The sequence below is a fragment of the Sylvia atricapilla genome, chromosome 6 (assembly GCF_009819655.1).
Source record: "Sylvia atricapilla isolate bSylAtr1 chromosome 6, bSylAtr1.pri, whole genome shotgun sequence".
Taxonomy (NCBI): domain Eukaryota; kingdom Metazoa; phylum Chordata; class Aves; order Passeriformes; family Sylviidae; genus Sylvia; species Sylvia atricapilla.
In genome coordinates, this window is record NC_089145.1 from 44,588,108 (window position 1) to 44,611,959 (window position 23,852).

Below are 23,852 nucleotides of genomic sequence, written 5' to 3' on the forward strand. Positions count from 1 at the left end.
TATCCAACTTAGGCAAGCTCTGGGTGTGCAACTGCTTTGTCCTAGTCCTGGCTGCATGAATTAAATCCACTGCCTGTATTAATATACAAACGACTTCTCCTATCTATTTCTCTCAGAAACCCCATCACATTCCTCCTACCCCCTTGCCCAGCAGACACTGAAATAATTTCACAAGCAACGGTACTGCACTCAGTGATCTCCTTCTCTCCAGCTGAAACAAAAGGACGGGGCTGCTGCTATAAAGGTATTGCTGTGGGCAACACAGCAGCCACAGCAGAGGGAGCAATAACCAGACAGGACAGCATTCCACCAAACTGAGCTGGAGATGGCTGGTTCCGAGAGGAGCCCAGAGCCTCTTTCACAAGGACTCAGGTAAGAGGGCAGCAAATAGTCCCCTTCCCAGCAAATGTCTGAGCAACAAGGACTGCATCCAAGCCTAACTCTCCAAAAGCTCATTTATTTGCTTTAATGATCTGTAAAAATATTATTAGGGGTTCAAGAAGTTCTGTCTTTATTTTTCCTCCATCCTTCCAAATAGCTTCAGCAAGATGAGCACAATAAACAACATGAATCTGCCTAACATAACGACTCTCACACACACTTCAAACAGCTTCAGCACTTACAAAAGTCTTCTCAATCTACATCCATCCTTTCAAATCAGTAGTGGTCAGTCTCAGATTGCCATCCCCCTTCTGCTCTAGTATGTGGATGTTCCCCAAACATTAACTGCACCACACCTCCAAAACTGCAAGACCTCCCAACTCAAATCATCTTTGCATCTGCTCCAGTAGAAAAAGTAATATTTCACCCAAATCTACAAATGCACTGCTAAACCCTTGCCAATTTTCAGCCTGCTGGCAGAACGGCTGGATTTGTGCCTGCCCTGTTTGCACCACAAGGACTGCACCTGACTTGTGTGTGGAGGACAGCTTGCTGTATCACCTGAAATCGCCCAAGAAAAGAAACTGACTCCATGCACTCACAATCCCAGGCAAATCTTGGGGGGAGAATCATCTTAAAAACCAAACCAAGAGTACTAAAAACCCACCCAAAATATAAAGAGAGCTAGAGCACAATGCAGCAGCTTCCCAGAGAGCAGACCCACTTCTCAGAGCCAGTACCTACAGGAAGAAATGACTTGCCAAGCAACTCAGCTCTTGGGCTGAAATCCAGAGGACAGCTCTGAAAAATCATCCTTCCACCACCAAGTTCCCACCAGCAAGCCTCTCTCCCAAGTTATTTGATACTTACATAAAGCCAAACAGGAGAAGAGAGGTGATGAGAACTTCAGATGAGATCCAGCTGCACCCTTCCAGCCTCCCCTCAGCAATGATGAGCCCAAAGCTGAGACTACAGCAAAAAGAAATCTCTTGCTTGTCCTCACTGCAGATTCGAGTCAACCAGCAACTTCCAGGATTGCTTATCCACAAAACAGGCAAGAAGACCTACCTTCTCTCTCCAGATTCACAGGACAGGCTTCAGAGTTACTATCAGTAATTCAGCCTCAGTGCCCAGCAGACAGGGGCCAGCTAAAGGTTCCAGACAAGCACTCAGCCAGTTCCCAGGGCAGCCCTGGCTGAAGGAAAGATCAGCTCTCTCACCTTTCTCACACACCTGTTTGCTCACAGCAGCAACAGTTCAGAAGACTGACAGCACTGGCCAAAGAGATTGATACTCCACCAGCTAAAGTTGGGGGGAGCATTTGTTCCTACAGAAACAAGTGGCTTCCACAGGAGAAGCTGAGGCAAAAATTCTTCAATGATGAAACAAAAGACTTAAGGAGCCTGAAAAGGCAAAAACGTCACTGCTACACAAATGCTTGAAAAGCAGGCAGATACCATGTCCAGAGAGGCATGCAGGTTGTAAAAAACGTTAAGAGACAGACTTCTGGTATATTTTTCCCTCTTACAGAGCAAAATTATAAAAAAGTAAAAATCATGACTACTTTCTTCCAGCCTGAGAGGAAACTTGGAACAACACAACTACAATAAAGCTCAGACATGGGTGTCTCTCCTGGATGAACAAAGTACTAAGAAAGAGGACTGAAAAGCACAGGGAAGAGTACAGGAATCCAAGCAGAGCTGGCTTGGTAAGAGGGTGGACAGAATCTATAAACTGTACTAAAACACTAATGAAAGTTGGAGAACCACAAGTAGCACTTAGGAAACAAAAAAGGGCTGAGACACACTAAAGGAAAGAAATCTTTTCTTACAAGAGTTGACTACAAAAATGGTTGGAGCAAAACAAGCAAGTAGACTTTCTCCCCAGAAGCAAGTAATTTATGGAAGGACAAACAAGGACAACTGCAGTTTGTTAAGGTGGTCAGAGGGAAAGGTATAGCAGTGAGACAAGATGCAAAGAGAAAACAACTTCAAAGCAATTGCTGTGGGAGGTTAAATTAGGTAAGAGTGTATTTTGCTAAGAAAGAAAAAGAGCAGGTGGTAATTGGGAGCATCTCTATAAATGGCCTTATTCCAACAGGAATGACAGTTACTGCAGAGCAAATGTTTGTAAAATAAAAAAGATCCATTTAAACCAGTGGCCAGAACATAACTAATTACTGCTGTGGTACAGGAAGCCAACAGCTGCAGGGACAAAGACATGCTGGAGCTCAGCCTTCAAGTAGCATACAGGGGCCATCAGTCCCTGAAAATTTGGGTCTCCAGTTCCCTTTGGGCCCCCATAATGTGCCATACATCCTTTGTCAGACACTGACAACAAAAATAACATGAGGGAACAGGCTGCCCTTGTCTCTCAGACATAAAATGCCAAAGCACAAGCTTGGGACAGAACAACTTATCAACAAGTTGAAAGGTCTACACCAGCTCATGAAGCACACAGAGCACCTATGCTAACAGTGTGCAAAAAGCAGGGCAATTTTTGAAGGTGTTTACTTTGCCTTAGTCATAATTTTAATTTTTACAGACAGAGTTTAAAAGTGATCTTGTGATATTTTAAGCCCATGACCTTTGTTTAGAGTGTATGTCACTTGTAGCAGTACCTATTTTAATGCAGACAAACTTTTACACTGTGTGGCACAATGGTTTTGCATTGGGAGGCACGTGGCTTTACTTCACAGCACTTGGATTTTTACAAAGGTTGTGTCAAAACCTACCTGTTGAAACTGCCACCCCACCAGCCACCACCTACTCATGATTCAGATGTACAAGAGGGGTTTTCCCCAAGGTTGGCTGGAGTCAGGGGACTCATCTGGGGCAGGTTTCATTCTGCCAGCCTAAAGAAAGACCCAGATTTAGGGGTGAGCCCAGTTGTCTTCCCCCACAGAAGTGGCAGAATATCTGGAGTGGGGTTTTTTTGTTTTTTGTTAAGACTACTTAATCCACACTCTGAGCTGGGTCTGCCTAGCAACAAGTTAGAGTTTTAAACTTGTATCATCCTACTTGTGTTCCCATGGCTACTGTCATGAACAGTGTGGTAGCAGCTGCACAAATCAGCACAAGGGTCCCAGGAGGGACATCTTTAAGATTCCCAGACAGAAAACAACACCAAGAAAGTACAAATGCTACACCTGGTATGCCTGCCTGCCTTCAGAGTCCTCTACTTCTCCCAGAAGCACCTCCACCAGCTTCCTCCTAAGGATGGAGAGACATCAGCCAAAGGAATAGATGTGCACACTGGTATCACTGATCATTTTACATTCTTTAGAACAAAAAAGCTTGGGTTACAGATGCGACACGTTTAGATTCTCACACAGCTGTTAGCAACCTAAATGCAGAACTATGCACAACTCCAGCCAAGAGCACCTGCTACATGGGGCAGTGGGCTCTCAACACAGGGTGGGAAGAGAAAAATCCCCTGTCACCACATACCCAGGGCCAAAACTCAAGGCAGTGTTACTGATGAGAACAGGGGATAAGTTTAGACAACTAAACAAGGTGAAAGTCAGAGGGAAGAGAAAAAAAACTCCTTGCATTTCAATGCAAGCTACATGTAAAGAATTGCTTCAAAAACAATGCTGTTACGTAGACCAGAATTTCCCAGTCCTGTCAATTCAGTTCTTCCAGACAGAAAATTATTTCCTACTCAATAGAGGTTTTTCTTAGTCTCTATCCATCCCCAAGCCCCATGTAGAACTAGAATCTCTCTGTACCCTCTCCAGGGACCAGCAGGCATTGTACCCTGCATACAAGCCTTGTTTATACATATTCCTTAGGGATTTCTGAACCCAGAAGCCACAACTACGATTACACATTTGTTACTGTTGTGCTTTCACACTAGGGCTACAAAGTCTAAAAGGACACCAATTCAAGGTCATGTACACTAGTAATTATTTTCAATACCAAACTTTCAAATCAAAGTCTCTCTATGAACTAAAGCCCAACCTGATAAAACATCCAGTCATCTAAAAGTACATGCACAAGCCATGATGGCAGGTTATCCCAGATACCTAGAGAGAGCAGAACTGAAAAGCTGCAATAGACAGCCATGTGGCTAGACTCCCCTAATTAGACAACTGCACTGCAAAAGCAAGCTCTCTCAGGTTAATATTTGAAATCCATCCAGGTGAAGAACACGGAGCTATGGGAGCAGGCAAGAAAGATTAAATAACTTTAAGGACAAAAATTCACAATCTTAAACTCCTACCCCTAAAAGGGCAGGGGGATACTTTTTCAGACACACACACAGAGTACTTATGAAACCCTACTGATGTCCCCTAGACACACCTGCACAATAGAGGGACAGGACTGAGGGGGAGAATAGACTAGAATTGTCTCACGAGAAGGGATTTTTGCAATTTTATCACACTATTGCAGCCTCCTCCCCCTAGAGAGGCAACATTTACCAATACTTCCTTTATGAAGTTCAAAGAGCAAGCTGCTGCATAAAGCTGAATTTTTGAAGATACTGGAAAAGGTAGGTTAAATAAACTCTCTGGTTTCTTCTCAAAACATTACATGAGAAGTACAGAAAATCTACTGAGTTTGATCTACAATACTTAAAGCCAATGCTCATCACAACCAGTTGCATGTCAAAACAATGTGAGGAACACAAAAGCAGCCCAATTCTCCAGTATGCTGGAGAAACTTTCACCACCTTCACTGAAGCTGAACACATCCTCTTGCACTTTCACAAAGCACAGTGTCATCAAAACGTTCATATGGAACAATAAATTAAAGGCTTGAAAATTTTAAAGAAAGGGACACCTAATCAAGCATTCCTTAAAAAACGCTTTTTAAGATCAAGTTTAGCTTACAAATCAACTCAGTATTTTCAAGAACTGAATTTCAAACTGCTCTTTCAAGTTTAAAGACCTAACATGGGATTGCTCATCTTGGTATACTGCCAAGTCTAAGCCTCAAAAGACAAGGTCACCCAGAGCAGAAAGAAGTACAGACTTCCTAGGAAAGGGGCATATTCTAACTACCTCAAAGTTTTCTTTTTTATTTGCTCTCTATACTCAGCTACTAGTCACCATGTCTCAATCTTACCTTACACTTGGTATGGGTAAGGCAAACCTTAGCCACAACCAGAACTTGCCCTGTCTGAGGGAAGCAGGGACTAGCACTAACCACAAGCTTCTGAGGAGGCAGTTACTTCAGATTTACCTTCCTGGCACACATTAAGGAATTGCACACTGAAGTCACAACACAGTTAAATACATACATATGTCCAGCAGAGCACTGTCATCCATACTACTCTGAAGGTATGTGACAGGACTAGAGCCCACTATAAGCCGCATTATACAGTGTGCCTTGATCACAGAGGCAAAGATTTCTGAGCTAATTATAATGACTAATCACAGGGAGCTCTAAGCCTTCCCTTGGCCAAGTCACAGACCTAACTAGGACTGAAAACAAGAGTTTTAAGAGCACCTCATTAAGCAGCAGGAACCAGCTATGAAGAACAAAGCAGTTACTCTACCTAGTATTAATTCCAGTCCAGCCATTAATACATTTGTCAGTACATGAGACAGCTATTACCTCCACATACAAACACTGCATGTGCCAGGCAGGGAAGGAAGCCACAGGCTTTGGCTACGCTTAGATTTGTTTGTTTACAAGAGCATTAAGGTTTGAGAAGGATGCTCTTGGTGCTGTTTGAATAATGAGAAAGCTCCAAAGCCATGCCTTGAAACACGTTTGAGTGGGAGCTGTGCTCACCACTGGAGCCTCTGCACCCCTTCATAGGACGAGTGAAGAGGCTGGGTGAAAGCTGCCTACTGAGCAATGGAGGCTCAAAAACTGTCTCCCCCTGAGGCAAGCAGCCCGCAGGTGAAAAAGATACAGCACCAAATTAACAGCTGTACTCCTGCTGAGGAGCCAGAGGTATGGATAACAAAGTTTCCAACTTGAGCACTACGCTCCATTTTCTCCAGGGTGGGTTTTAAAAACACAAGCTAAAAGCGTCATGTCAGCATCTACAAGTCAGCTTCACTCTGTAGCAGCAGGACTGCAGCCTTTCCTGCCCTGGAGACTGGACCAGCAGTACGTACCACTGACAGAAAAAGGTGACACAGATTCACCTACACACCAGTACAGCTGCCAGCCCAGTAAGGAGATGGCAGGAGTCACCCTCCCCCTTCTCCAGGGCTGCTGGACATCAGCCTGACCCTTTGACTGTATCTAAATTCCTACGGCGCTGAAACAAAAACCCAAGGCTTTGGCAACAGTTTCTGGTGGATCAGCTGGAGGTCAAGGACCTTCTCATCTGCTCTGCACTACAGCACATTCACAGAGGCTGTGACCTCTGGGAAGGAAGGCAAGGTAAATATAGCCTATGAGGAAGTATGGCGCTGAGCAGACTACAACTAGGGAGAAAAGCTCCTCTTCTCCCACCAGAGTTTAAGAGAAAACCTGTAGGACCCAAATTTTCCACCTCCTAATTCTGAAAACACACTTTTGCTGGAGATGATGTACATCTCCTCAAACAACAATGAAAAACCCAAGGTGTGTGTGGTTTACCAAGACACCAGACAGCCTCTGCCAGTCCAAACACCCTGGGCATTAGTACATTATGGTTTGGTGTTTCTGATTAGATCAAACACCCTCTTAACTCTTCCTTTTTTTCCAAAGGGACTGTTGCACTAAGTGAGTTCAAGGCATAGTCATTTGAAGAGATGAGATAGCTTTCCAGGATACCAGTATTTCCAGTTTCAGAAGTTTGGTTTTGAAATTTGCAGTTGCTTAGATGGAGATCCCAAAGTCTCACCTAAAAAGAACTTTTTTTTTTTCCTCATCCTTTTCTGATGAGTCCATTCAGCAAAACACCATTTTCCCTACACACAATGAGACTCAGACTACTTGCAAACTATTAGGACTGGGAGGCACAGGACTAGCTGCAAAAAGAAAATCAGAAAGAGCAGGCTGGGAGTTGGACTTGTCAAGTGTAAGTCGTTAAGGGGGCTTCTAAAAACCTCTTGTTAAAAGGTTACAGTCCTGATTGTGTAGGTCAATAGCTGCCTCTGCCCAAAACCCCACGAAGTAGTTGATGATACAACCTAATGAAACATGGCCTTTACAACCACCAGAGAAATACAACAGTTCCAGGGGAATCAGACACCTAGGGGCTGTCTCAGTATTATACTTTCAACCTTTGAACCTAAATAGGCAGACAGTAGGCTCATTTTAAGAGCCAGAGGTGGATGGATGTATTAGCTTCCATATAGCTTCCATGGGCTGGGGTTTTTTAACTCTTCTTAGATACAACTACACTGACAAGGTTTCTCACTATAGCAAAAAGAGTTGTTGGTTTCTTTTCTTTTTTTACCCCTTCATTTTTTGGCAATGCTGAAACAACAGTGTCTTGGTCACAAAAGAAGGCCTAGAAATACCAACAGATTGTGCAGGAGCACACAGAGTGCAGCTAACAGTGTGGACCAGAAAACAAGCTCCTCAAGGATTAGTGACATGGTGGCAGTGAACACCTTCCAGTAGGCTTTTCTGAACCCAGGGGTGAAAGCACTACACGTAGATTTCCTTTCACCATTTTTACTTTTACTGTTACACTACAAAAGCAAAAAGCTGGGAAGACAGCAACACTGCAAGCAAGGGATTGAAGTCTCACAGCTGACATACATCCCAAATTTGCATTTACACAAGACGCTGTTGAGTCACACCTGCTTTTCCGCATCTGTTTCTACTGGAAAGAGCCCCAGAAGCTGCTTTCCAAAGATGACCAACACAACCAATGTCCAAAGATACAAGATGTGGCTTGTACTTTTACTGCCATTGCAACAAACAAGGAAATCTAAAGTTGTAATGCTACAAAGGACAAAAAAAAGAGTTTGTCTGCCTTCAATACAAGTCAAAATTTGGGAGTAACTGTTCTCTTCAGGGAGTTATTTAACACTCCTGAAAATTATGGAAGCTTTAATCATCAGTGAAATTCACTGGCTGTGTTAAAGTGCTCCACTAATGTTTTCTTCCTTCTATTTTCACTGTTCCAATAGCATAAATTAATAAGCAACAAATAAAACAGTCAAGTACAATATCAGTGCTTCCCCATATGAAAGATTTTTATTTAGCTTTAGGATATGCAATGTTTCCTTACACTGAGTTTTTCCATTAACAGGACATGTGGGTTTCATTTGTATGGATTAAAAGAACCATAATAGTTTGCCTCTTCAAATTCTCCCATGTCTGTTTCAGAACTCACAAGAAATGCTGACCTACCAATATCAGCCTTTGTTCAACACACTGAATTTTGGGATGGCAAATAATTGATTCTGAGCTCTAATAAGAGAAGAAATAGCAGACAAAATAGCAATTTATCACATCACATCTGTGAACTCAAGGCCAAACAGTGAAGCACAGCTGAAAAGTGCAAGTTTTACTGAGTCTAGTGAGCTCTGGCATGGGATTTTCAGCCCAAGAAGTTTTGCTTATTCTTTTCCCAAGTTGAACTGGGAAAATTCATTGCCTCTGCAAAAGCCTTGCCTTTACTGTACAGCTACTATTATTAAACAAATGACAATAAAGGTGTAAGTACCGTGACAATAATAATAAAGCTGTAAGTTTTTGAGATAATAAAATATGCGGGATCAATGTAGTGAGAACACACTTTCCCAAAACATGGGGAGATTGGGATAGGTAAAAAGGACGGCAACATTAACTTTAGCAAAGAACCTACAGGCTCTGCCAGCTCATGGAATAGGCCAATAAAGGAGCTGTGAGTAAGAACCACCTCCTACAGAGGATTCCAGCCATGAGCATTTTTACAGTCAAAGAATCACATCAGGCCTTTCCTTGGCCACTGCCAGAGCAAGTTTTAGCCACAAGGAATACTACAAACTTAGGCCAAGGTATTTTAATTCAGATTGTGAAGCTGATGTTCTCTGGTTTCTGGAACTGTCAATTTCTTTCAAGGATGAAGGAAAAATATAGCAGCACAAACCTTAACCCTTTTCCTCATACTCTGGTAAAGCAAGGGAGAGACATGAACTTTCTATCCTTCTCCATGCTAACAAAAAGATGAAGTCCCTTCACTTCCTAAACTTAGGCAACCACTGAGAGCACTCTCTTCTCTTACAGGCCAATATCACGCAATAGTTTTTTGCTCTTCTCTGACTATTTAACTCATGATACCCAGATTAACATCCCACCACTGCCTTGTTATCTACCTCTCTTTTCTCCTGCAGCTCCACAGAAAAGGATTTCAGACCTTTCAAAGCTTTCCTAATTTCACTACTCTTGACAGCAGCTCGCAATGTGGCTGAGAAGTGAAACAAAACGAAATACTTTCTCTGCCCCTCTGCATGGGGACAGAGGAACTGCCATGTAAAATGCTGATGTATGAATAAACAGTTACAGATACACTTCAGCCAAACCAGAGGTGTAACTGAACATTAAGTTTAAAAAAAAAAAGAAATTCACACAAGGTCTGATGTGTGTTATTTTTCTCCTCAGACACAGTCAGAGCAGCACAAGCATTCCACATGTTCCCTTTTCAACCTGAAGGTGAAAGACTCCACAGCTCAACAACAAACTTTCAAGCTTCAGGACCTTTTGTTCAGCCAGTCACTAAAATTTTTAGTGAGAAATAGACACAGCATCTGTGCACTCTGATAACACTATTTCATAGATTTAACTTTTGACATTACCAATGAGACAGGACAACTAAACAGTTTTAGTCAAAAGGTCCTAGTGCAGCAAGTTAGGCTTATTTAGGGTTTTTTTTTCTTAAAGTGGGACACAAAAGAGATATAACAAATTAACTTAATGGAGCTTTTAGCTTTCAGGACCAAGAAGGGATGACAAAATTCAGGGAACAACGTGGCACTGCAAAATGATTCCTGGGTACTTCCACAAGACAGGAAACAAACTCTTCCACACACAAGCAGAAAAAAAGTTTACCCCAAACTTCTTAACTAAAAGGTTTACTTTTCAGAAACAAAACCAAAAAACAAACCCCAGAGACCAGTAAAGGTGGATCTGATGTCCACTCAGGTCATAAGAAGACTGATCATTTACTTTGGGTGAACCTACTATGAGATTGCTGTATTACACTGTGTACTCAAACACAATCACCTGCTGATCCCATGTTAGGGTACAGATTACTCAGAAAAAAATTCTTTCTTCAGATCACACATTTCCCCCTCCCTTCCACTCCACACAGCACAGTAAGCAATAAGCTTTGTATAGGTCACTGTATGTCTGTAAGTTTAAACCAGAACAATGTACATCTGAGTACACAACACTGAGAAAGCAGCTCACAATATTTTTCCCCCCTCCACCTATTATTAGAGAAATGAATTGCTCAAAAGAGCGTAATTCACCAGGGTGACCATAAAGCCTAAGTATTGTGATACGTGGCTGATAAGTCAGTGTGATGCACGTCGTGTGCTACAGAAACGCTGCGTTTGACCTACAGATTGAAAACCAGTGTCAACTGCTGCCTAGCTAACAGCTCGCCCTTCCTCCCCCTCCCTTCTCCTCCTCCTCTCCGATGTCCACCCCCTTTTTCCTCCTGGTCAACCAAGAAATGGACCTCCCTTGGATCTTATTTTGTCAAGAAAACGAAGGGGGGGAAGGAGTGGGGGAAAATTATTCTGTAAATTAATATAAGTATTACTGAACTTAAGGAAAAAAAAAATCCTCTTTGCCCTCCCCTCACCCTAAGATCTTAACAGTTACGAACAGACATATATATTTAATAATAAAAAAGGCAACCAACATTAGTGCACAGTCTGACGATGACCCACGATAAATCTTTTTCCTGAGTCCACACAATAGTAACTCTCAGGATTATTCGATAAGGAGACACTGTGGCTTTCCACACCATTCTTTTTGTTTTAGTGCGAGAGGTGCAGAGGATTCAATTAAGTTTGGGCTGGGCAAAGGAACAACTCCAAACGCTAGGATCTCCAGACAGAAGGAGGGTTTTCTCTAGCTACAACCTCCACTCACAAAGGAACAATATTAAAAAAAAAAAAAAAAAAAAAAAAAAAAAAGCTTAGATTTCAAACTAAAGAGGTCAACAGCCTGTCTTTCTATACACGGAGATACATCAGTACTACCGTGCTTCCAGCACCTGCCTTTCAGCACAGCCCCAATTCCTTTGTTTGCTCAAAATTTGCTTCCATACCACTTTAAATTAGCTTACAAAGAACCGACCGCAGCAGAATAGCTGGAACGTGAAACAATTTTTTTTGTTTGGAGGACACAGGTAACCAGCTTCTTAGGAAGAGAGAAAATTAAAATACAGACCTAAGTCACTTCTAAATACCTTCAAAAAATTATAATTATAACTTGATGTCTTTTAGTTCCACCCCTATCACTGAGACCACAGAAACATGAGTTCATGAGAGGGTGGAACAAACAAAAAAAGAAAGAAAAATAAACAACAACCAAAAAAAAAAAAATCGAACAAAAGAAAAAAAAAAGGGGAAAAAAAAGAAAGAAAGAAGAAGAAGAAGAAAAAAAACCCACCCAACTGCCATCTCCTGCCTCCTCCAGCCCTGCCAGCTTCCCTGTTCCTCCCTGCCTGCAAAGCGCCCTCTGGAAAGCATCGAGACTTCTTTTATCAACCGTGTGCGCTGGGGAAGGGGGAGGGAGGGGGTCCTTGTTCTTGCTCTGGGTGTTTGAGAGTGGAATTAAAGGCAGATTATTTTTGGACCCGATGAGCGGAACCCGGGGACGGCTGGGGGGGGGAGGGAGTCCCCCCGCACATCGGGAGGGGTCCAAAGCCCTGGATGAGGGGGAGGATTTGCCCCCCTTAAAACATAATAAAGACTTACCGGGGTCGAAATCAGGGACCACCGCCTGGTACTGCGGCCCGACCCTCATTCCGCCGCCAGCTGAGGGAGGCAGAGGGAGAAGCGTTACCCGCGTGGGCCCGAGCGGCCCCTGTAACTCCCCCCCGCCCCCAAAAAAACGCACCCCGCACCCGCTCCTCACCGTGCTCCTCATCGCTGGACGACCCCGAGCTCCCCTCCTCCCAGGAGTTCACGCTGCTGTTGCCGTTAGGGGCGGCGGATAAACTTTTGCTGCCGCCGTTGTTGTTATTATTCGCCCCGGCGGCGTTCTGGTTCCTGCCCCGCCGTTTCCCCGAGACCTCCGGGCCCTTCTCGATCATGGCTGGCATTTAGGGGAGGAAGGGGAGGGGGGGTGTGGAGAAGAAGGGAAGGGGTGGGGGGAGAAGATCAGAGTTTAAAAACTGCGGGGGGGGGGGGGGAAGCGGGGAGCTGTGGGAGGCGCCAAGGGCGGGCGGGAGCCGGGGCGGGCCGGGCCGGTGCGCGGCGGTGGCGGCGCTGCTACATCCCCCACCGCGATCGCCCCGAACTTTGAGGCTCATCCCAGCCCTGCGCTGGGACTCCGCTCAACCTGCGCTGCTGCCCGCGGCCAGCCCCGCCTCCCCCCGCTCCTGCCCCTTCCCATTGGCCAAACCTACATTTTGGGAGGCCATCCCGCCCGCCGATTGGCCGGCGCCGCCTGTCCATCGCGGCGGCCCGGCGCTTCCGTTCGCTGGGCGCGGTGGAGGCGGACCGCGGGCCGTGTGTGTGCGGGCTCCGCGATCTCTCCGCCCAGCGATACCTCTGCTCCGCGCTCCTCTGCTCCGAGCGGAGCGGGCGGGAGGCGGGGCCGCACCCCCGGCCGGGGAGCCCCTCCCCGCTGCTCCCCCGGCCCGGCCCCGGTTCCGCCGCCCCGCCGGGAACTCGGACCCGGGAGGAGCGTGGCGAGGGACTACTTTCCCCCCCCACCCGCCTACCCCGTGGCGGAAGGTTACGGCGCGGTTTGAATGGGATGCCATACAAAGCTCAGTTGCCCGGGGGGAAGCTGAGCCCGGCAGGGTCGGGGGGAGTCTGGGCTGTTCGGGACGGCTCCCGCCGGCAGCAGCGGCGAGAGTCCTACGAGGGAATGGGGGTCCCGGCGGCCGGGAGTGGCCTGAGTAGAGCAGGGGGGCGGCCCGACCGAAGAGGCACCGAGAGTGCGGGACAGCGCCGGGGTCGCAGAGAGAGGGGCAGCGGCAGCAGCCAGCCGGGAAGCGGCACCGCACGGATGGGTCCGCGGTGCCGCCCCGTCAGCGGGGCGCTGCCAGCTGCCCCCGGGCCGCAGCCGCCCGCCGCGGGTCTCGCACGGTGCCGCCATCGCCCCGGGCGCCGCCCCAGGTCCCCTTAAGTAACTCCGTGGCTCCCCCTCGGCCCCTTGTGCCGAGCCGGGGTCCGCGGCGAGGGCCCGGCCGCGCAACAGATCCCGCGCCCCGCATTCCCGGCGGCGCGCCCGCCTCCCCACGCGGCCCCGGGGCGGAGCCGGCACCGAGCCCTCCCGGCGGGCGGCCGCGTCCCACGCTCCGTGCCTTCCCCGCCGTGACCCGGCAGCGGGGCCGGGCGGGGAACAAAAGCGGCAGCGGCGCCGCCGTCCCTCCCCTCGGCACACGAGGCTCCTGTCGGGAAAACCCGCACGGCGTGGGGGAGAACTGGGGGGGGAAAGGAGGCATCCAGCCCCGCCGTAGCTAAAATGGGCAACCAAAGTATATCCGAGACCGCACGCTGTTATTTGCGACTCGAACTGTGCATCAGGCTGAGACAGCACAATGCACGGTCATGGAAAGCAGCTTGTGGGGTGTGTCTGCTATTTTCATTCAAATTAACTTCTGTAGCAAGTTTTTTTTTTTATTGGCCCGAGCAATTAAAAGTGCCATTTGACTAACAGCGGTTATCTCGTATCAGCCAAACTGTCCCCAGCCACTCCCCGCCTCCCTCTGCCATTTTAATCCAAGAGAATTTGCACAGGGGGAGGGGGAAAGAGCTGCCGGGGGAGAGCCATCGTCTCCAGCCCTGGCCTTAACCCTCCTTCTCTATGTTCTGCGTAGGATTATCAAGATTATTTCAGTTCCAGGGAGTAGTTTGGAGACGGTCCTTAATACTCACGCAGTATTTTTCTCCATTAAAATTAAGGGAAGACCTACCTTGTTGAGGTGTGTGGTAGTTTGCTTCAGCATACTGTGGTCTTTACAGTATCTCCTTTCCCATCTTCACTCGGTATGTGTGTTGTGTACATACTGATACGCAGTCAGTTTCCTTTGTTAACGCATGTACCTGTGAGTATTTATTCACCCCAGTTATTTACCACTGAAAAAATAAGCTCATTTTCACTGCATAAAAATAAATACATACATATAAATAACTTTTTCTAGCTCACAAAGCTAAAATTTATGATGGTGGCTCTTGATCCCACATTCTTTGAAAATATCAGTTCTAAATTAGGGGAGTAATTAGTGACACTCTTAAACCCCAGCACTGACAGCCACAAATATTTCCGATTGCAAAGTGTATTAGCTGTGTAGCAGAGAATACATTTTCATGATAGACAGGAATGCAAACACGGCTGAGTGTTCATTATCCTTCTCCTCTGTATTCGAGGAGTTCTACTCCAGAAATGCAAGGGCAGGAAGGGAACACCCGATCTTTCATTTTGAAATGAGCTTTGAAGGCCCCAGTACTGAAGGGAGGGGAAAAAAAAAAACAAACAAAAAAGCTCACCCAAGACTTAGGCTGAGACATACCTGAACTTGAACTTGAACCTGAACCTGAGACCACAGATGACATTTGGAAACGTGTGTACAGCTTACACTGAGACACACACGTGCGCACAGTTTTGCAAATCTGGGCCTAATTTTGGTCTTCCTTCACTTCCTCTTCCTCCCTCCCTCCTCCTCTCTTCATGGCCATTACCCACTTAGGCCCCAGGATTAAAATCTTAAATCAATCATCTAAATTATTCAAAACACAATTTCCCTCGTTTGAACTGTCGAAACAACATTTACTGCCGGCACTTCACCACAGCGTGCCCGTCCCAAAGCCCTGCCCCGCAGCGCCTGGCAGAAGAGGGCTGGGGAAGCAGCACATTCCCTGTGTCCCCAGCTCGTGGCAGTGCCATCAGGGATGCCAGCCCTGCCTGAGCCATGCCCCGGGTCAGGCGGGCACGCTCTGCCCTCCGTGCCCGCTCAGCAGGCTGCTCCTTGACCCCGGAGGCGATAAATGAGCAGGTGCCCAGGAAGAGCAGCGGGTCCGTGCCTTCTCCCTTGGCTGCCAAGGGCTGCGTGTGTGTGTGTGCACTGTGCATGTGTGTGTGTGTGCCCAGAGCAGGAAGTCTCAGCCTTGTCACCGTCACAGCCCGTTTGCACCTGTCACAGCTGTTGTCCCAGGCCAACAACACCCTCTTCATCCACAGCGGGGCTGCTCTTCACTTCCCAGCCTTTCTGCAGAAATTCATGAGCCCTGAATATCACATCTCTGATGCTGATGGAGCTTTTTGTTTTTAACCGTTGAGAAGATTCTTCCTGTTTGCTTTGCCTTTCTGAACAGTGATGTTTGGTTTCTTTATGCTTAAGCTAAAAGCCTGAGTTTTTGGGAACGTCCCAAACAGCACAACAGATTTTGGTGTTGTTCTTGAATGAAACTTTGAAAAATTGTTCTCTGGCCTTAAAGAAAGCCCTTTGCGGAGTGTAGGCAAGTGTGTAAACAAACACTGTACATAAAATTCAGAACTGTGTTTTAGTTTTTAGCAACAACAGTGAATACACTTTATACAGCCTCTAACTCATACTAAAAGAGCAACAAATTCTACTCTGGCTCACAGCCCTTGCTCTGGAGAAAACCTGTGTTAAAACTTTATTATTTTTAAGTTCTGCAAAGTTTGAGGAAACCCTTTGAGCACTAAGAGGCCCTCTGGTAGGTACAGGGTCTTGTTTACCTGGATAAAAACTTCATTTGGACACGTCAGGCCATGATCCCACACATGACTGCACACACCTGTATGTCCTGCTCAGGCTCCTCAAGAGGAATTTCGTGTATTATCTGCAGCAGACTTAGTTATGTAAAGCAGAGATGGTATTTTCCTAGCACCTGAGCTTGGCTTCAACTTCTGGACAATACTGTAATGTAGTGGTTAACCTGTTCACCTGTTTTTAGATATTAGAGCAAATAAAGTGGAAAAAAAATTCTCTTCCTTATGAAGACAGTGTCACTGTTGTGCGTATACTGTGGCCTAACAGGTTGGACCAGCCAGGACTGTCATTTTTTAAAATTTCTTGAAATTTGTTTCTCTTTGTTAAAAGAAAAGCACCTCTCCTTGCCAATTTTTAAATGAAAACTTTTCTTATTGTCATTAACCCTTTTAGTCTCACAAGTAAAATGCAGATGAAGTAGAAATGCAACCAGGATGCCCAACAACTGAGCAGCTTTTATTCCCTGGATGAAAAACAGAGTGTCTTCTGCCTCTTTCTTGGCGTCCTTCCTGCCCAGGTGAGTGTATCAAGCCTTTTCCCAGGACAGCAATGCTCATTGTGCATCCTCGGGGCTGCTAGCTCTTGCAACAAAGAGTTGGTTACGAGAGTTAAAACCCTTCCCATTTGCTGGAATTGTGGAAAAGAGCTTTCTCACTTCCTTCATAATGTATTTTCCTTGAAAACAGATGCACTAAAAATGCTTACCCCACTGAAAATGTGCCTGTGTGTTTACATAAGTATATATATATATATATATGTATGTATATACATATAGCTGGTTACCAGAAGTACAAGGACAATTAATCACGCTCTAAACTGATTGTTTTTAATACTGAAAGGCTATTAATCAGGAAAATGTTACCCTTTGAACAAGATGTTTATACAATCAACACCATAGGGGATTTTTTCCCCCCAGTGCTAAGCTGCCTGCTAATGCAGAGAGGAAATCGGGTTTATTATCTCTTACTTTAGAACTTTGTGATCTCTTACTTTAGAACTTTGTGCTCCAAGTTCAACAACAATTTTGGCTGGAATTTGGAAGGAATGCACATGAGATGATGCCAGGTTCTCTTAGGTTTCAAGGGCACTCCAGTGTTCAATCCCCAAATCTCTGGAAGCATTTACATGCCTAAAAGACATAAACAGTCATGATGTGCAAATTTCAAAAGCCCCTATTTTTGCTTTTAAAAAACCAAAAAAAAAACAAAAAAAAAAAAAAAAAAGGGGGGGAACCTAATTTCATTTTAATGTGGCTCAAAGACTTCTAAAATCTGTCCCTAAATCTCTTGTGGGCCTTTGGAAATTTCTCCTTTGGAGCCTTTCAGCCTAAAAATTGCTTTTAGAGAAGGAATAATATAGTAAATTTTAATCCAAACTTTTATTTCCCGCTGGAGAGAATGGCTCATATCCTGTAGTGAGTGGGAGGCCAGCAGAAAAAATCGAGGGGGGGGGATTGTGGTGGGAGTGAGAGGGTGCAGAGCTGGGGCTGGATCAGCAGTGGGAGGCAGGAAAAAGGCTGCTGGCAGCTGCAGGGTGAGCATGGCAGGATCAGGGGAGCCACTGCAGCCGAGGAAACACTGTCTTGGCCTGGAGCAGGGCTCCAGGCTGACCTAGAGGGGAGGCACTAAGAGATAGCCCTGGGAGGAAGAAGAGGATGAGACTGAAATCCTGCACAGGCGGAGGCTGGCAATGCCAGGGAGAGCAGCAGGACGAGAGCACACGACAACCTTGTGGGCAGTTGCAGAGAACACCCTGTCTGTCCCCAGCAAAGTACTGACACAGCCCCCAGTGGGATTGTTTCAGTATTTGTGCTAGGAGATATTTCACAGCTTGTGAAGCTGATGGGAGAAGGAGTCACCCATCTGTACATGCTGCTGTGACCACTCCCTTTGCAGAGTTTTGGCTCCTTTTTGTCCGGGGCATACAGCTTTCCCTGCCACCATATGTTGCCCTCACAGGACTCCACTTCTTCCCTTTCCTCCTGGGAGCTCCTCTCAACAAATTAAACTTGAAGTTGTTGGGGAGCCCTGCTCCCCCTCAGCTCCCCACTGCCCATCCAGCAGTGCTCCAGGGTTGGGCACCCTTGGCAGGCAGCCCCTCTCTGTCCCCATCCTGCACCTCTGATCAGCCCTGGAGAAGAGCTCAGGAGAAGAAAATGGGAAATGACAGCAATGAGAGGAGGTGACACAGGCTTTAGTGGTATTAACCCCTCCATAGCTGGTGCCTCCTCCCAAAAAACAAACCTTTGGTGAGGCGAGACAGGCACCTTCCCTTCTCTGAAGATGAGGAAGAGGCATGCAGCAAAATCAGAGTAGAAAGCCTCAGATAGCTGATGCGTTTGCTTCACTCAGTTCTGTGTTTATCTCCCATATCTAATGAGAAACACACTGTGTGAAGAGATTCATCACTCCTTAAAAAAAATATGGGGAGAAAATATTTCCTTTTAGGGAGCCACTTAATCATAGGGATGATTGCGTTAATGCAGCACTTAACCTGGGAATATACCACTCTCTTTTTATAAACTTCCATTTCACTTGTCTCTGGGGCAGCCAGTGAGAAGTGCAAGTCTGTGAAAGGAGATGGAATTGCAGGGGACAGCTGCCATCATTTTTAGGGTGTCTAGGAGTCAAATAACATCATTCTTCTCACAGGAGATTTTGAACAAGAAACGCACACAATCCCTTCGGAGAGCTTTGTTATAAGACCTAGTGGGACAAGGACTGAGGTTTAACAGTAGATATCCATTGTAAGAGCTTTGCAAGGAATACAAACCCTTGCATTTCAGTGTTTAAATCAACCTTTTTTTTTTTTTTTTTTTTTTTTTTTTTTTTTTAATTGAGTGAGGGAAGAAGTTCTCCCCAGGAGCTCGTGCAGTACTGTGGCATTACCTTGGAAGGAAACTGCTATGTCAAGGATAACTAACTATAAGAAACATCACCCAGATCCAGCAGGAAAACTTCTCTATGCCAGCCCCTCCGTGGTAGCAGCTTTCCAGTGGCCCATGTCACTGCAATCCACGGTGGGAACAGAAAAGACTGCCCAGAGAGAGGTGTCCCACCTTTGCAACGTGTCAGGCAACCCCCTCCCAGCGCCCTCCCACGGAGACATGCTGGTGCCCAGGGCTCTGACCACAGCAAAGTCCCTCAGCCAGGTGGTCTCAGCCTCCCTGGGAGTCCTCTATGTGTCTTGCTGTCTTGCTGCTATCCTGGTAATCCCAGCAATGGGGAAAAGAAATCCAGCTGAGAGGCAGCTGCTTGCTCCTGAAATTGTACCAAAAAAATCCCCACATTGACTTTCTGCCAACACAGCTCCCTCTACTCCACCCCTCAGCCCAATCTCTTCCCATGACATAGGGGATCTTAGGGAAAAGCAGCCAGGGCCATCCTACACGGCCTCTGAGCACTGGCATTCCCACGGGAAAGGAAACTATTAGAGTTAGCGAACTGTTGTAACAGAGTAAAAATGTACAGGTTGGAATGTCCATACATGCATGTGAGAGTGAAGAAAACCATCTTATTCACATCCTTCTGACATATGTGGGGATCGCTCTGCTGAAATCTCTGGAAAGTCCCTTTGTTGTAAATCCAGTAGAAGGCTCGGGCCCAGCTTCTGTGAACACAGCCCTAAGGCAGCAAAGCTCAACAGGACTCTAGTGCCAGCTTTTGATTGTACACTTTCTCTTCATTCAGGTCAAATATAATCTGGAAATCTCAAATGCTAGTGATCTCAGAGGGAGGAGAGAGGAATACAGGTTAGTTCCTTACTGGTATCTGTCTAAAGAAAACCTACAACACACAGAAACCCAGAAAAGAAATTTTAAAAAATCAATGAAACCTCTATTTAGTGTCAAGGGAAGCACTAAGCATGAACCAAAAGAAACAATTTTCTAAAAAGCCACGACCTAGTACCTCTTAAAATCACAATTAAAAAAAAAAAAAAAAAAAAAAAAAAAAAAAAAAAAGCTACATTCCTATCTGCCCCAAGCTTTCCTCTTATTAAACATAGAACACACCAAATACAGATTCATTTCCCCTGCCCAGCAGCACTGAGCACAGGAGATGGACGGTCTTTCATTGGTACTCTCTTACAGCCACTGCCCCTCTGGGATTCCCCTGATGACACCAGAAACCTTGCACCAAACTCAGATATCAGACCGAATCTTTACTCTGTGGTCTTCCTCTTCTCAGTTACATTGTTGTAAATCAAAGGTTTAAACTGATTCCAACCTGCTCAGTGGCACTGGAAGGCTCTGGATTAATATCAGGCAAAGGCATCTGTCTCCTGCTGTTTCTGTGCCTGTGGTATCAATAGTGATTTTGAAAATTATTATTTCCATACACTCTGTAATGACTTAGAAGGAACAGTTACAGCCTGTTGTGCAAATGTGAATAATACTTGCTTTTTAAAAATGTGGATTTTTCATACTACAGGAACTAATGACCCTTTCAGAGCAGTTATGGTCTATCTTGTCAATTTGGTTTCTATTCATGCATGCTAAGTGAATTTTTATAGCTAAACTAGGAGTCCTTAAAAATGGGCCTTACACTGGAAATGCAGATGTGACTTACTGTGAGTTGTGCTAGGAGAGCATCCCTGTCCCTGGGGAGCCAGAGCCAGTAATCAGAATTCCCTTTTCCCGTGCACATAACATGACTTGCAGGCACTCTTTCATTTGCGCTGAGAGGCAGGAAGGAGAGGCAGAATTAGCCCCTCAATACAATAATATTTCTCACACTTTCTCCAGCTACTCTCTGCAGGCATTAGTAAAGGGGGCCTGGCTGCCAGAAATGCTGAAAACCTACATCTCCAGTTAAAAGAAACCAGAGAGCAGAGTGCTCAGTGGCTCTGAAAAATCAGAGCTGCAGAGCTTTAAACAAATGCTTTTATGCTCTTAAAAATATAAATACACGGACTCACCTTTACTTTACTCTCTACTGTGAGTGCCTTGTTGAAAGGAAATTGTGTATTTTCCAGATCATCTGATTTCTCTTACAGCTTCACTATAAACTCTACTGCATGCATACATCAATATATTTACCTGCCTGCTTCACAGCTGGAAAGAAAATGAAGCCATCTCAATCACCTTCACATTCAGCAACAGAAAAAACTGATCTTTTCTTTCCTCACTCAATGCCAATTAAAATGCGAAACATGGATAATCTGATCTCCACTAAATATTCCAATCCCCTCCATAGCACAGAGTGGATATACCTCCATCCTCAGTGGCAACATGAACCTTTTCTAAGACTGGAAAAGGCAAAAGAACAGAGCCTGTACAGTCTTATTACTTATTTATTTAAAATGTTGTAGCTGTGCCTCTCTTCATCTCTTGGCTCCTTACCCAAAACCTGTGTAATGAGAAACATCACAGGACCTGACTACCAGCAGACACTACACCTTCACTAAAATGAATACATTTATACTGATTTATGGCAGCCAAGGAGCTGCCACAGCACACCCAGGGAATTCCCACCTCTCCAGAAAAGAGGTACACCGCTGACAATGCCTTCCCAATGTCTTCCCTGTATTTCTCACAGATCCCATGCCTTAGTGGAGTAGGACCCATCCCCACCCCAGCTTCTAATCCTGTCTCCGTTGCTGCACCGAGTGCCAAACCACCTTGTCCTGCTCATGGAGGCTCTCCCCTGGAAAGGCACGGAGCCAAACCTGGCATGAACTGATGGGATATGTACAAAGGGAAATCTTGACAGCATCTGTGAACAGAGTTTAAGAGAAAGGAACAAAATAATACCACATATGTTAACAGATTGAAATGGTAGCTATGGTGACCACAGACAGACAAAGAACAAACCATTTTGACTGAATTCAGCCAATTCTTTCTGACAACAAACTGCAAGTATAAAGCAAACTTTTAAAAATCCCTAATGAAATCATTATAACAAATCCATTCAGCTCTGTTTGGATTGTTTGCTTTCTAAATTTCCATGGCAGCTATTACATTAAACCTATTAATCATTGATGTAGTCAAATAATATCCACCAACTAAAAATGGGGATTTTCTCACTATAAAAAAAATTTTTAAAATTTAATTGATTGCATTTTCAAGGAAAAATATAAAAGTAAGGAATAGTCATTGTAAAATGGCAGACATTCATAATTCAAGGGCATTTTCTTGTGCATGAGAGAGTGTCTGGGTTTTGTAGAATGCAGGCTTGTTTATAAAAGTTGGATTACTTTCCCTGTCCTGATATGCATCGTAGCTATGAAAAATGACTGTCCTGTTTATTGCGTATCACAGTGTCAAACGTCTCAGCGTCTCTTTCCTCCAGTGTGCCACGGAGCTGGAGCTCTCCCACTGAGGACCGGCCAGTTGTGCCTAAGGGAACTGAGCTGAGGACAACGTGGGAGAGCACAGAGCTGAGCTATCGAGGAGCAGAAAAGCTGCCTACTAAGAGCCAGCGCTGCAAATAGGCAGGCAGGAGACGGGGAGGATTACTCCGGTGCCAGCACAGCATAAGGCTGCTCAAAGTGCTGTGCAGCTGCTCGCTTGCTTGCAAACTCCCCAGGAGGCTGGCAGGGACCAGAGGAGCCCCCTCAGTGAATGTCACGACGGAGACTCCAGCACATCGCCTGCTCTGGAGCATCCAGGCTCACCCTGATGGAGACCCCCGTGCCTGCTCGGTTTTAGTCTGGAGACTGTTTCAGCACACCCGAAACAGGCGATGCTGCCCCTCCACCCTGTCCCTGCCCGCAGCTGCTCTCACTGGGTAAAATTTCAGAGCACAACAAAAAAAATCTTACTTCTAACCCATGGCAAAGCTGCTGTCATTTCCCTGGGTGAAGGCTGAATGTTTAACTTGGTGCGCTTGGTCCCTTTGCCGACTGTACAGCTCCTAACAATATGAATTTGCATTATAGCCGTGCTTTTGATGCTCCAGGAGCAGTAACTTCAGATTTCTGCAGTGCACGGACACTCTCAACTCCCCTCTCGCGTTTCCATCTGCGCGAGCTCATCCTTCTTTAAAGAACAAAACAAACCTAAAAAGCAAACTCGCAAGAAGCGCCCACCGTTCAAACGCTGCTCTCTTTCATCTGTGTGCTGACGGGGGCTCAGCAGGCTCAGCCTGCTGCCAATTAAATTAAGCTCCCAGCGATGCCATCGCTGCCTGCGTGACGAAGGGCACTTTTCCCGGCTGGCTCTGCCCCCGGTCCCCGCGCAGCAGAACGGGACCGAGTTTACGGCCTTTCATTTCTGCCGAGCGTGGCCCTTCCCTGCCTTCTCCACCCACACACTTGGCTTTCGCTCTTGCCAGCGCACGGGGCAGGTCCTTCGGGACCGCGCTGGCTCCGTGCGGGTCCCCCGAGAGCTGGGCTGAGCCAGGGTGAGCACACGTGCTCCTGTCCTTTGTGCAGGGACGGCCGGGGAACGAGCATTAGGTCCTGCACAGCCTCACCTGCTCAAGACGTTTGCTTTCGCTGCACCTTACGTGTGGCGAGGAGAACGTGGAGGGGTGGGAAGAGGGGAAAAAATGAGCACGCTTTCTTTCGGTATTGCCGGCAAACCGTAAAGAAAGAGTTACTTTAATTTTACGTGCAGTAAACCCTCACTAGATGGCTCCTTACAGCAAGTAAATATATTCCCCACAGAAGGAACACTGATGTGGCACAGCCTGTGCGAGAGCAGAGATAGCGTGTTGCTAACT

At 46.0% G+C, this 23,852-nt stretch overlaps 1 protein-coding gene across 1 annotated transcript in view; it reads right to left on the minus strand.

Annotated features, from left to right (window-relative positions):
* Positions 1–12,758, minus strand: part of RCOR1 (REST corepressor 1) — an 82,769-nt gene extending 70,011 nt beyond the window's left edge. The window contains exons 1-2 of the mRNA XM_066321758.1: positions 12,357–12,758; positions 12,197–12,256 (exon numbers count right to left, since the gene is read on the minus strand). Coding sequence (XP_066177855.1) covers positions 12,197–12,256; positions 12,357–12,543 — 247 coding nt within the window. The 5' untranslated portion in view covers positions 12,544–12,758. The remainder of the gene's footprint in view (positions 1–12,196; positions 12,257–12,356) is intronic.
* Between the last annotated feature and the right edge of the window lie 11,094 nt (positions 12,759–23,852).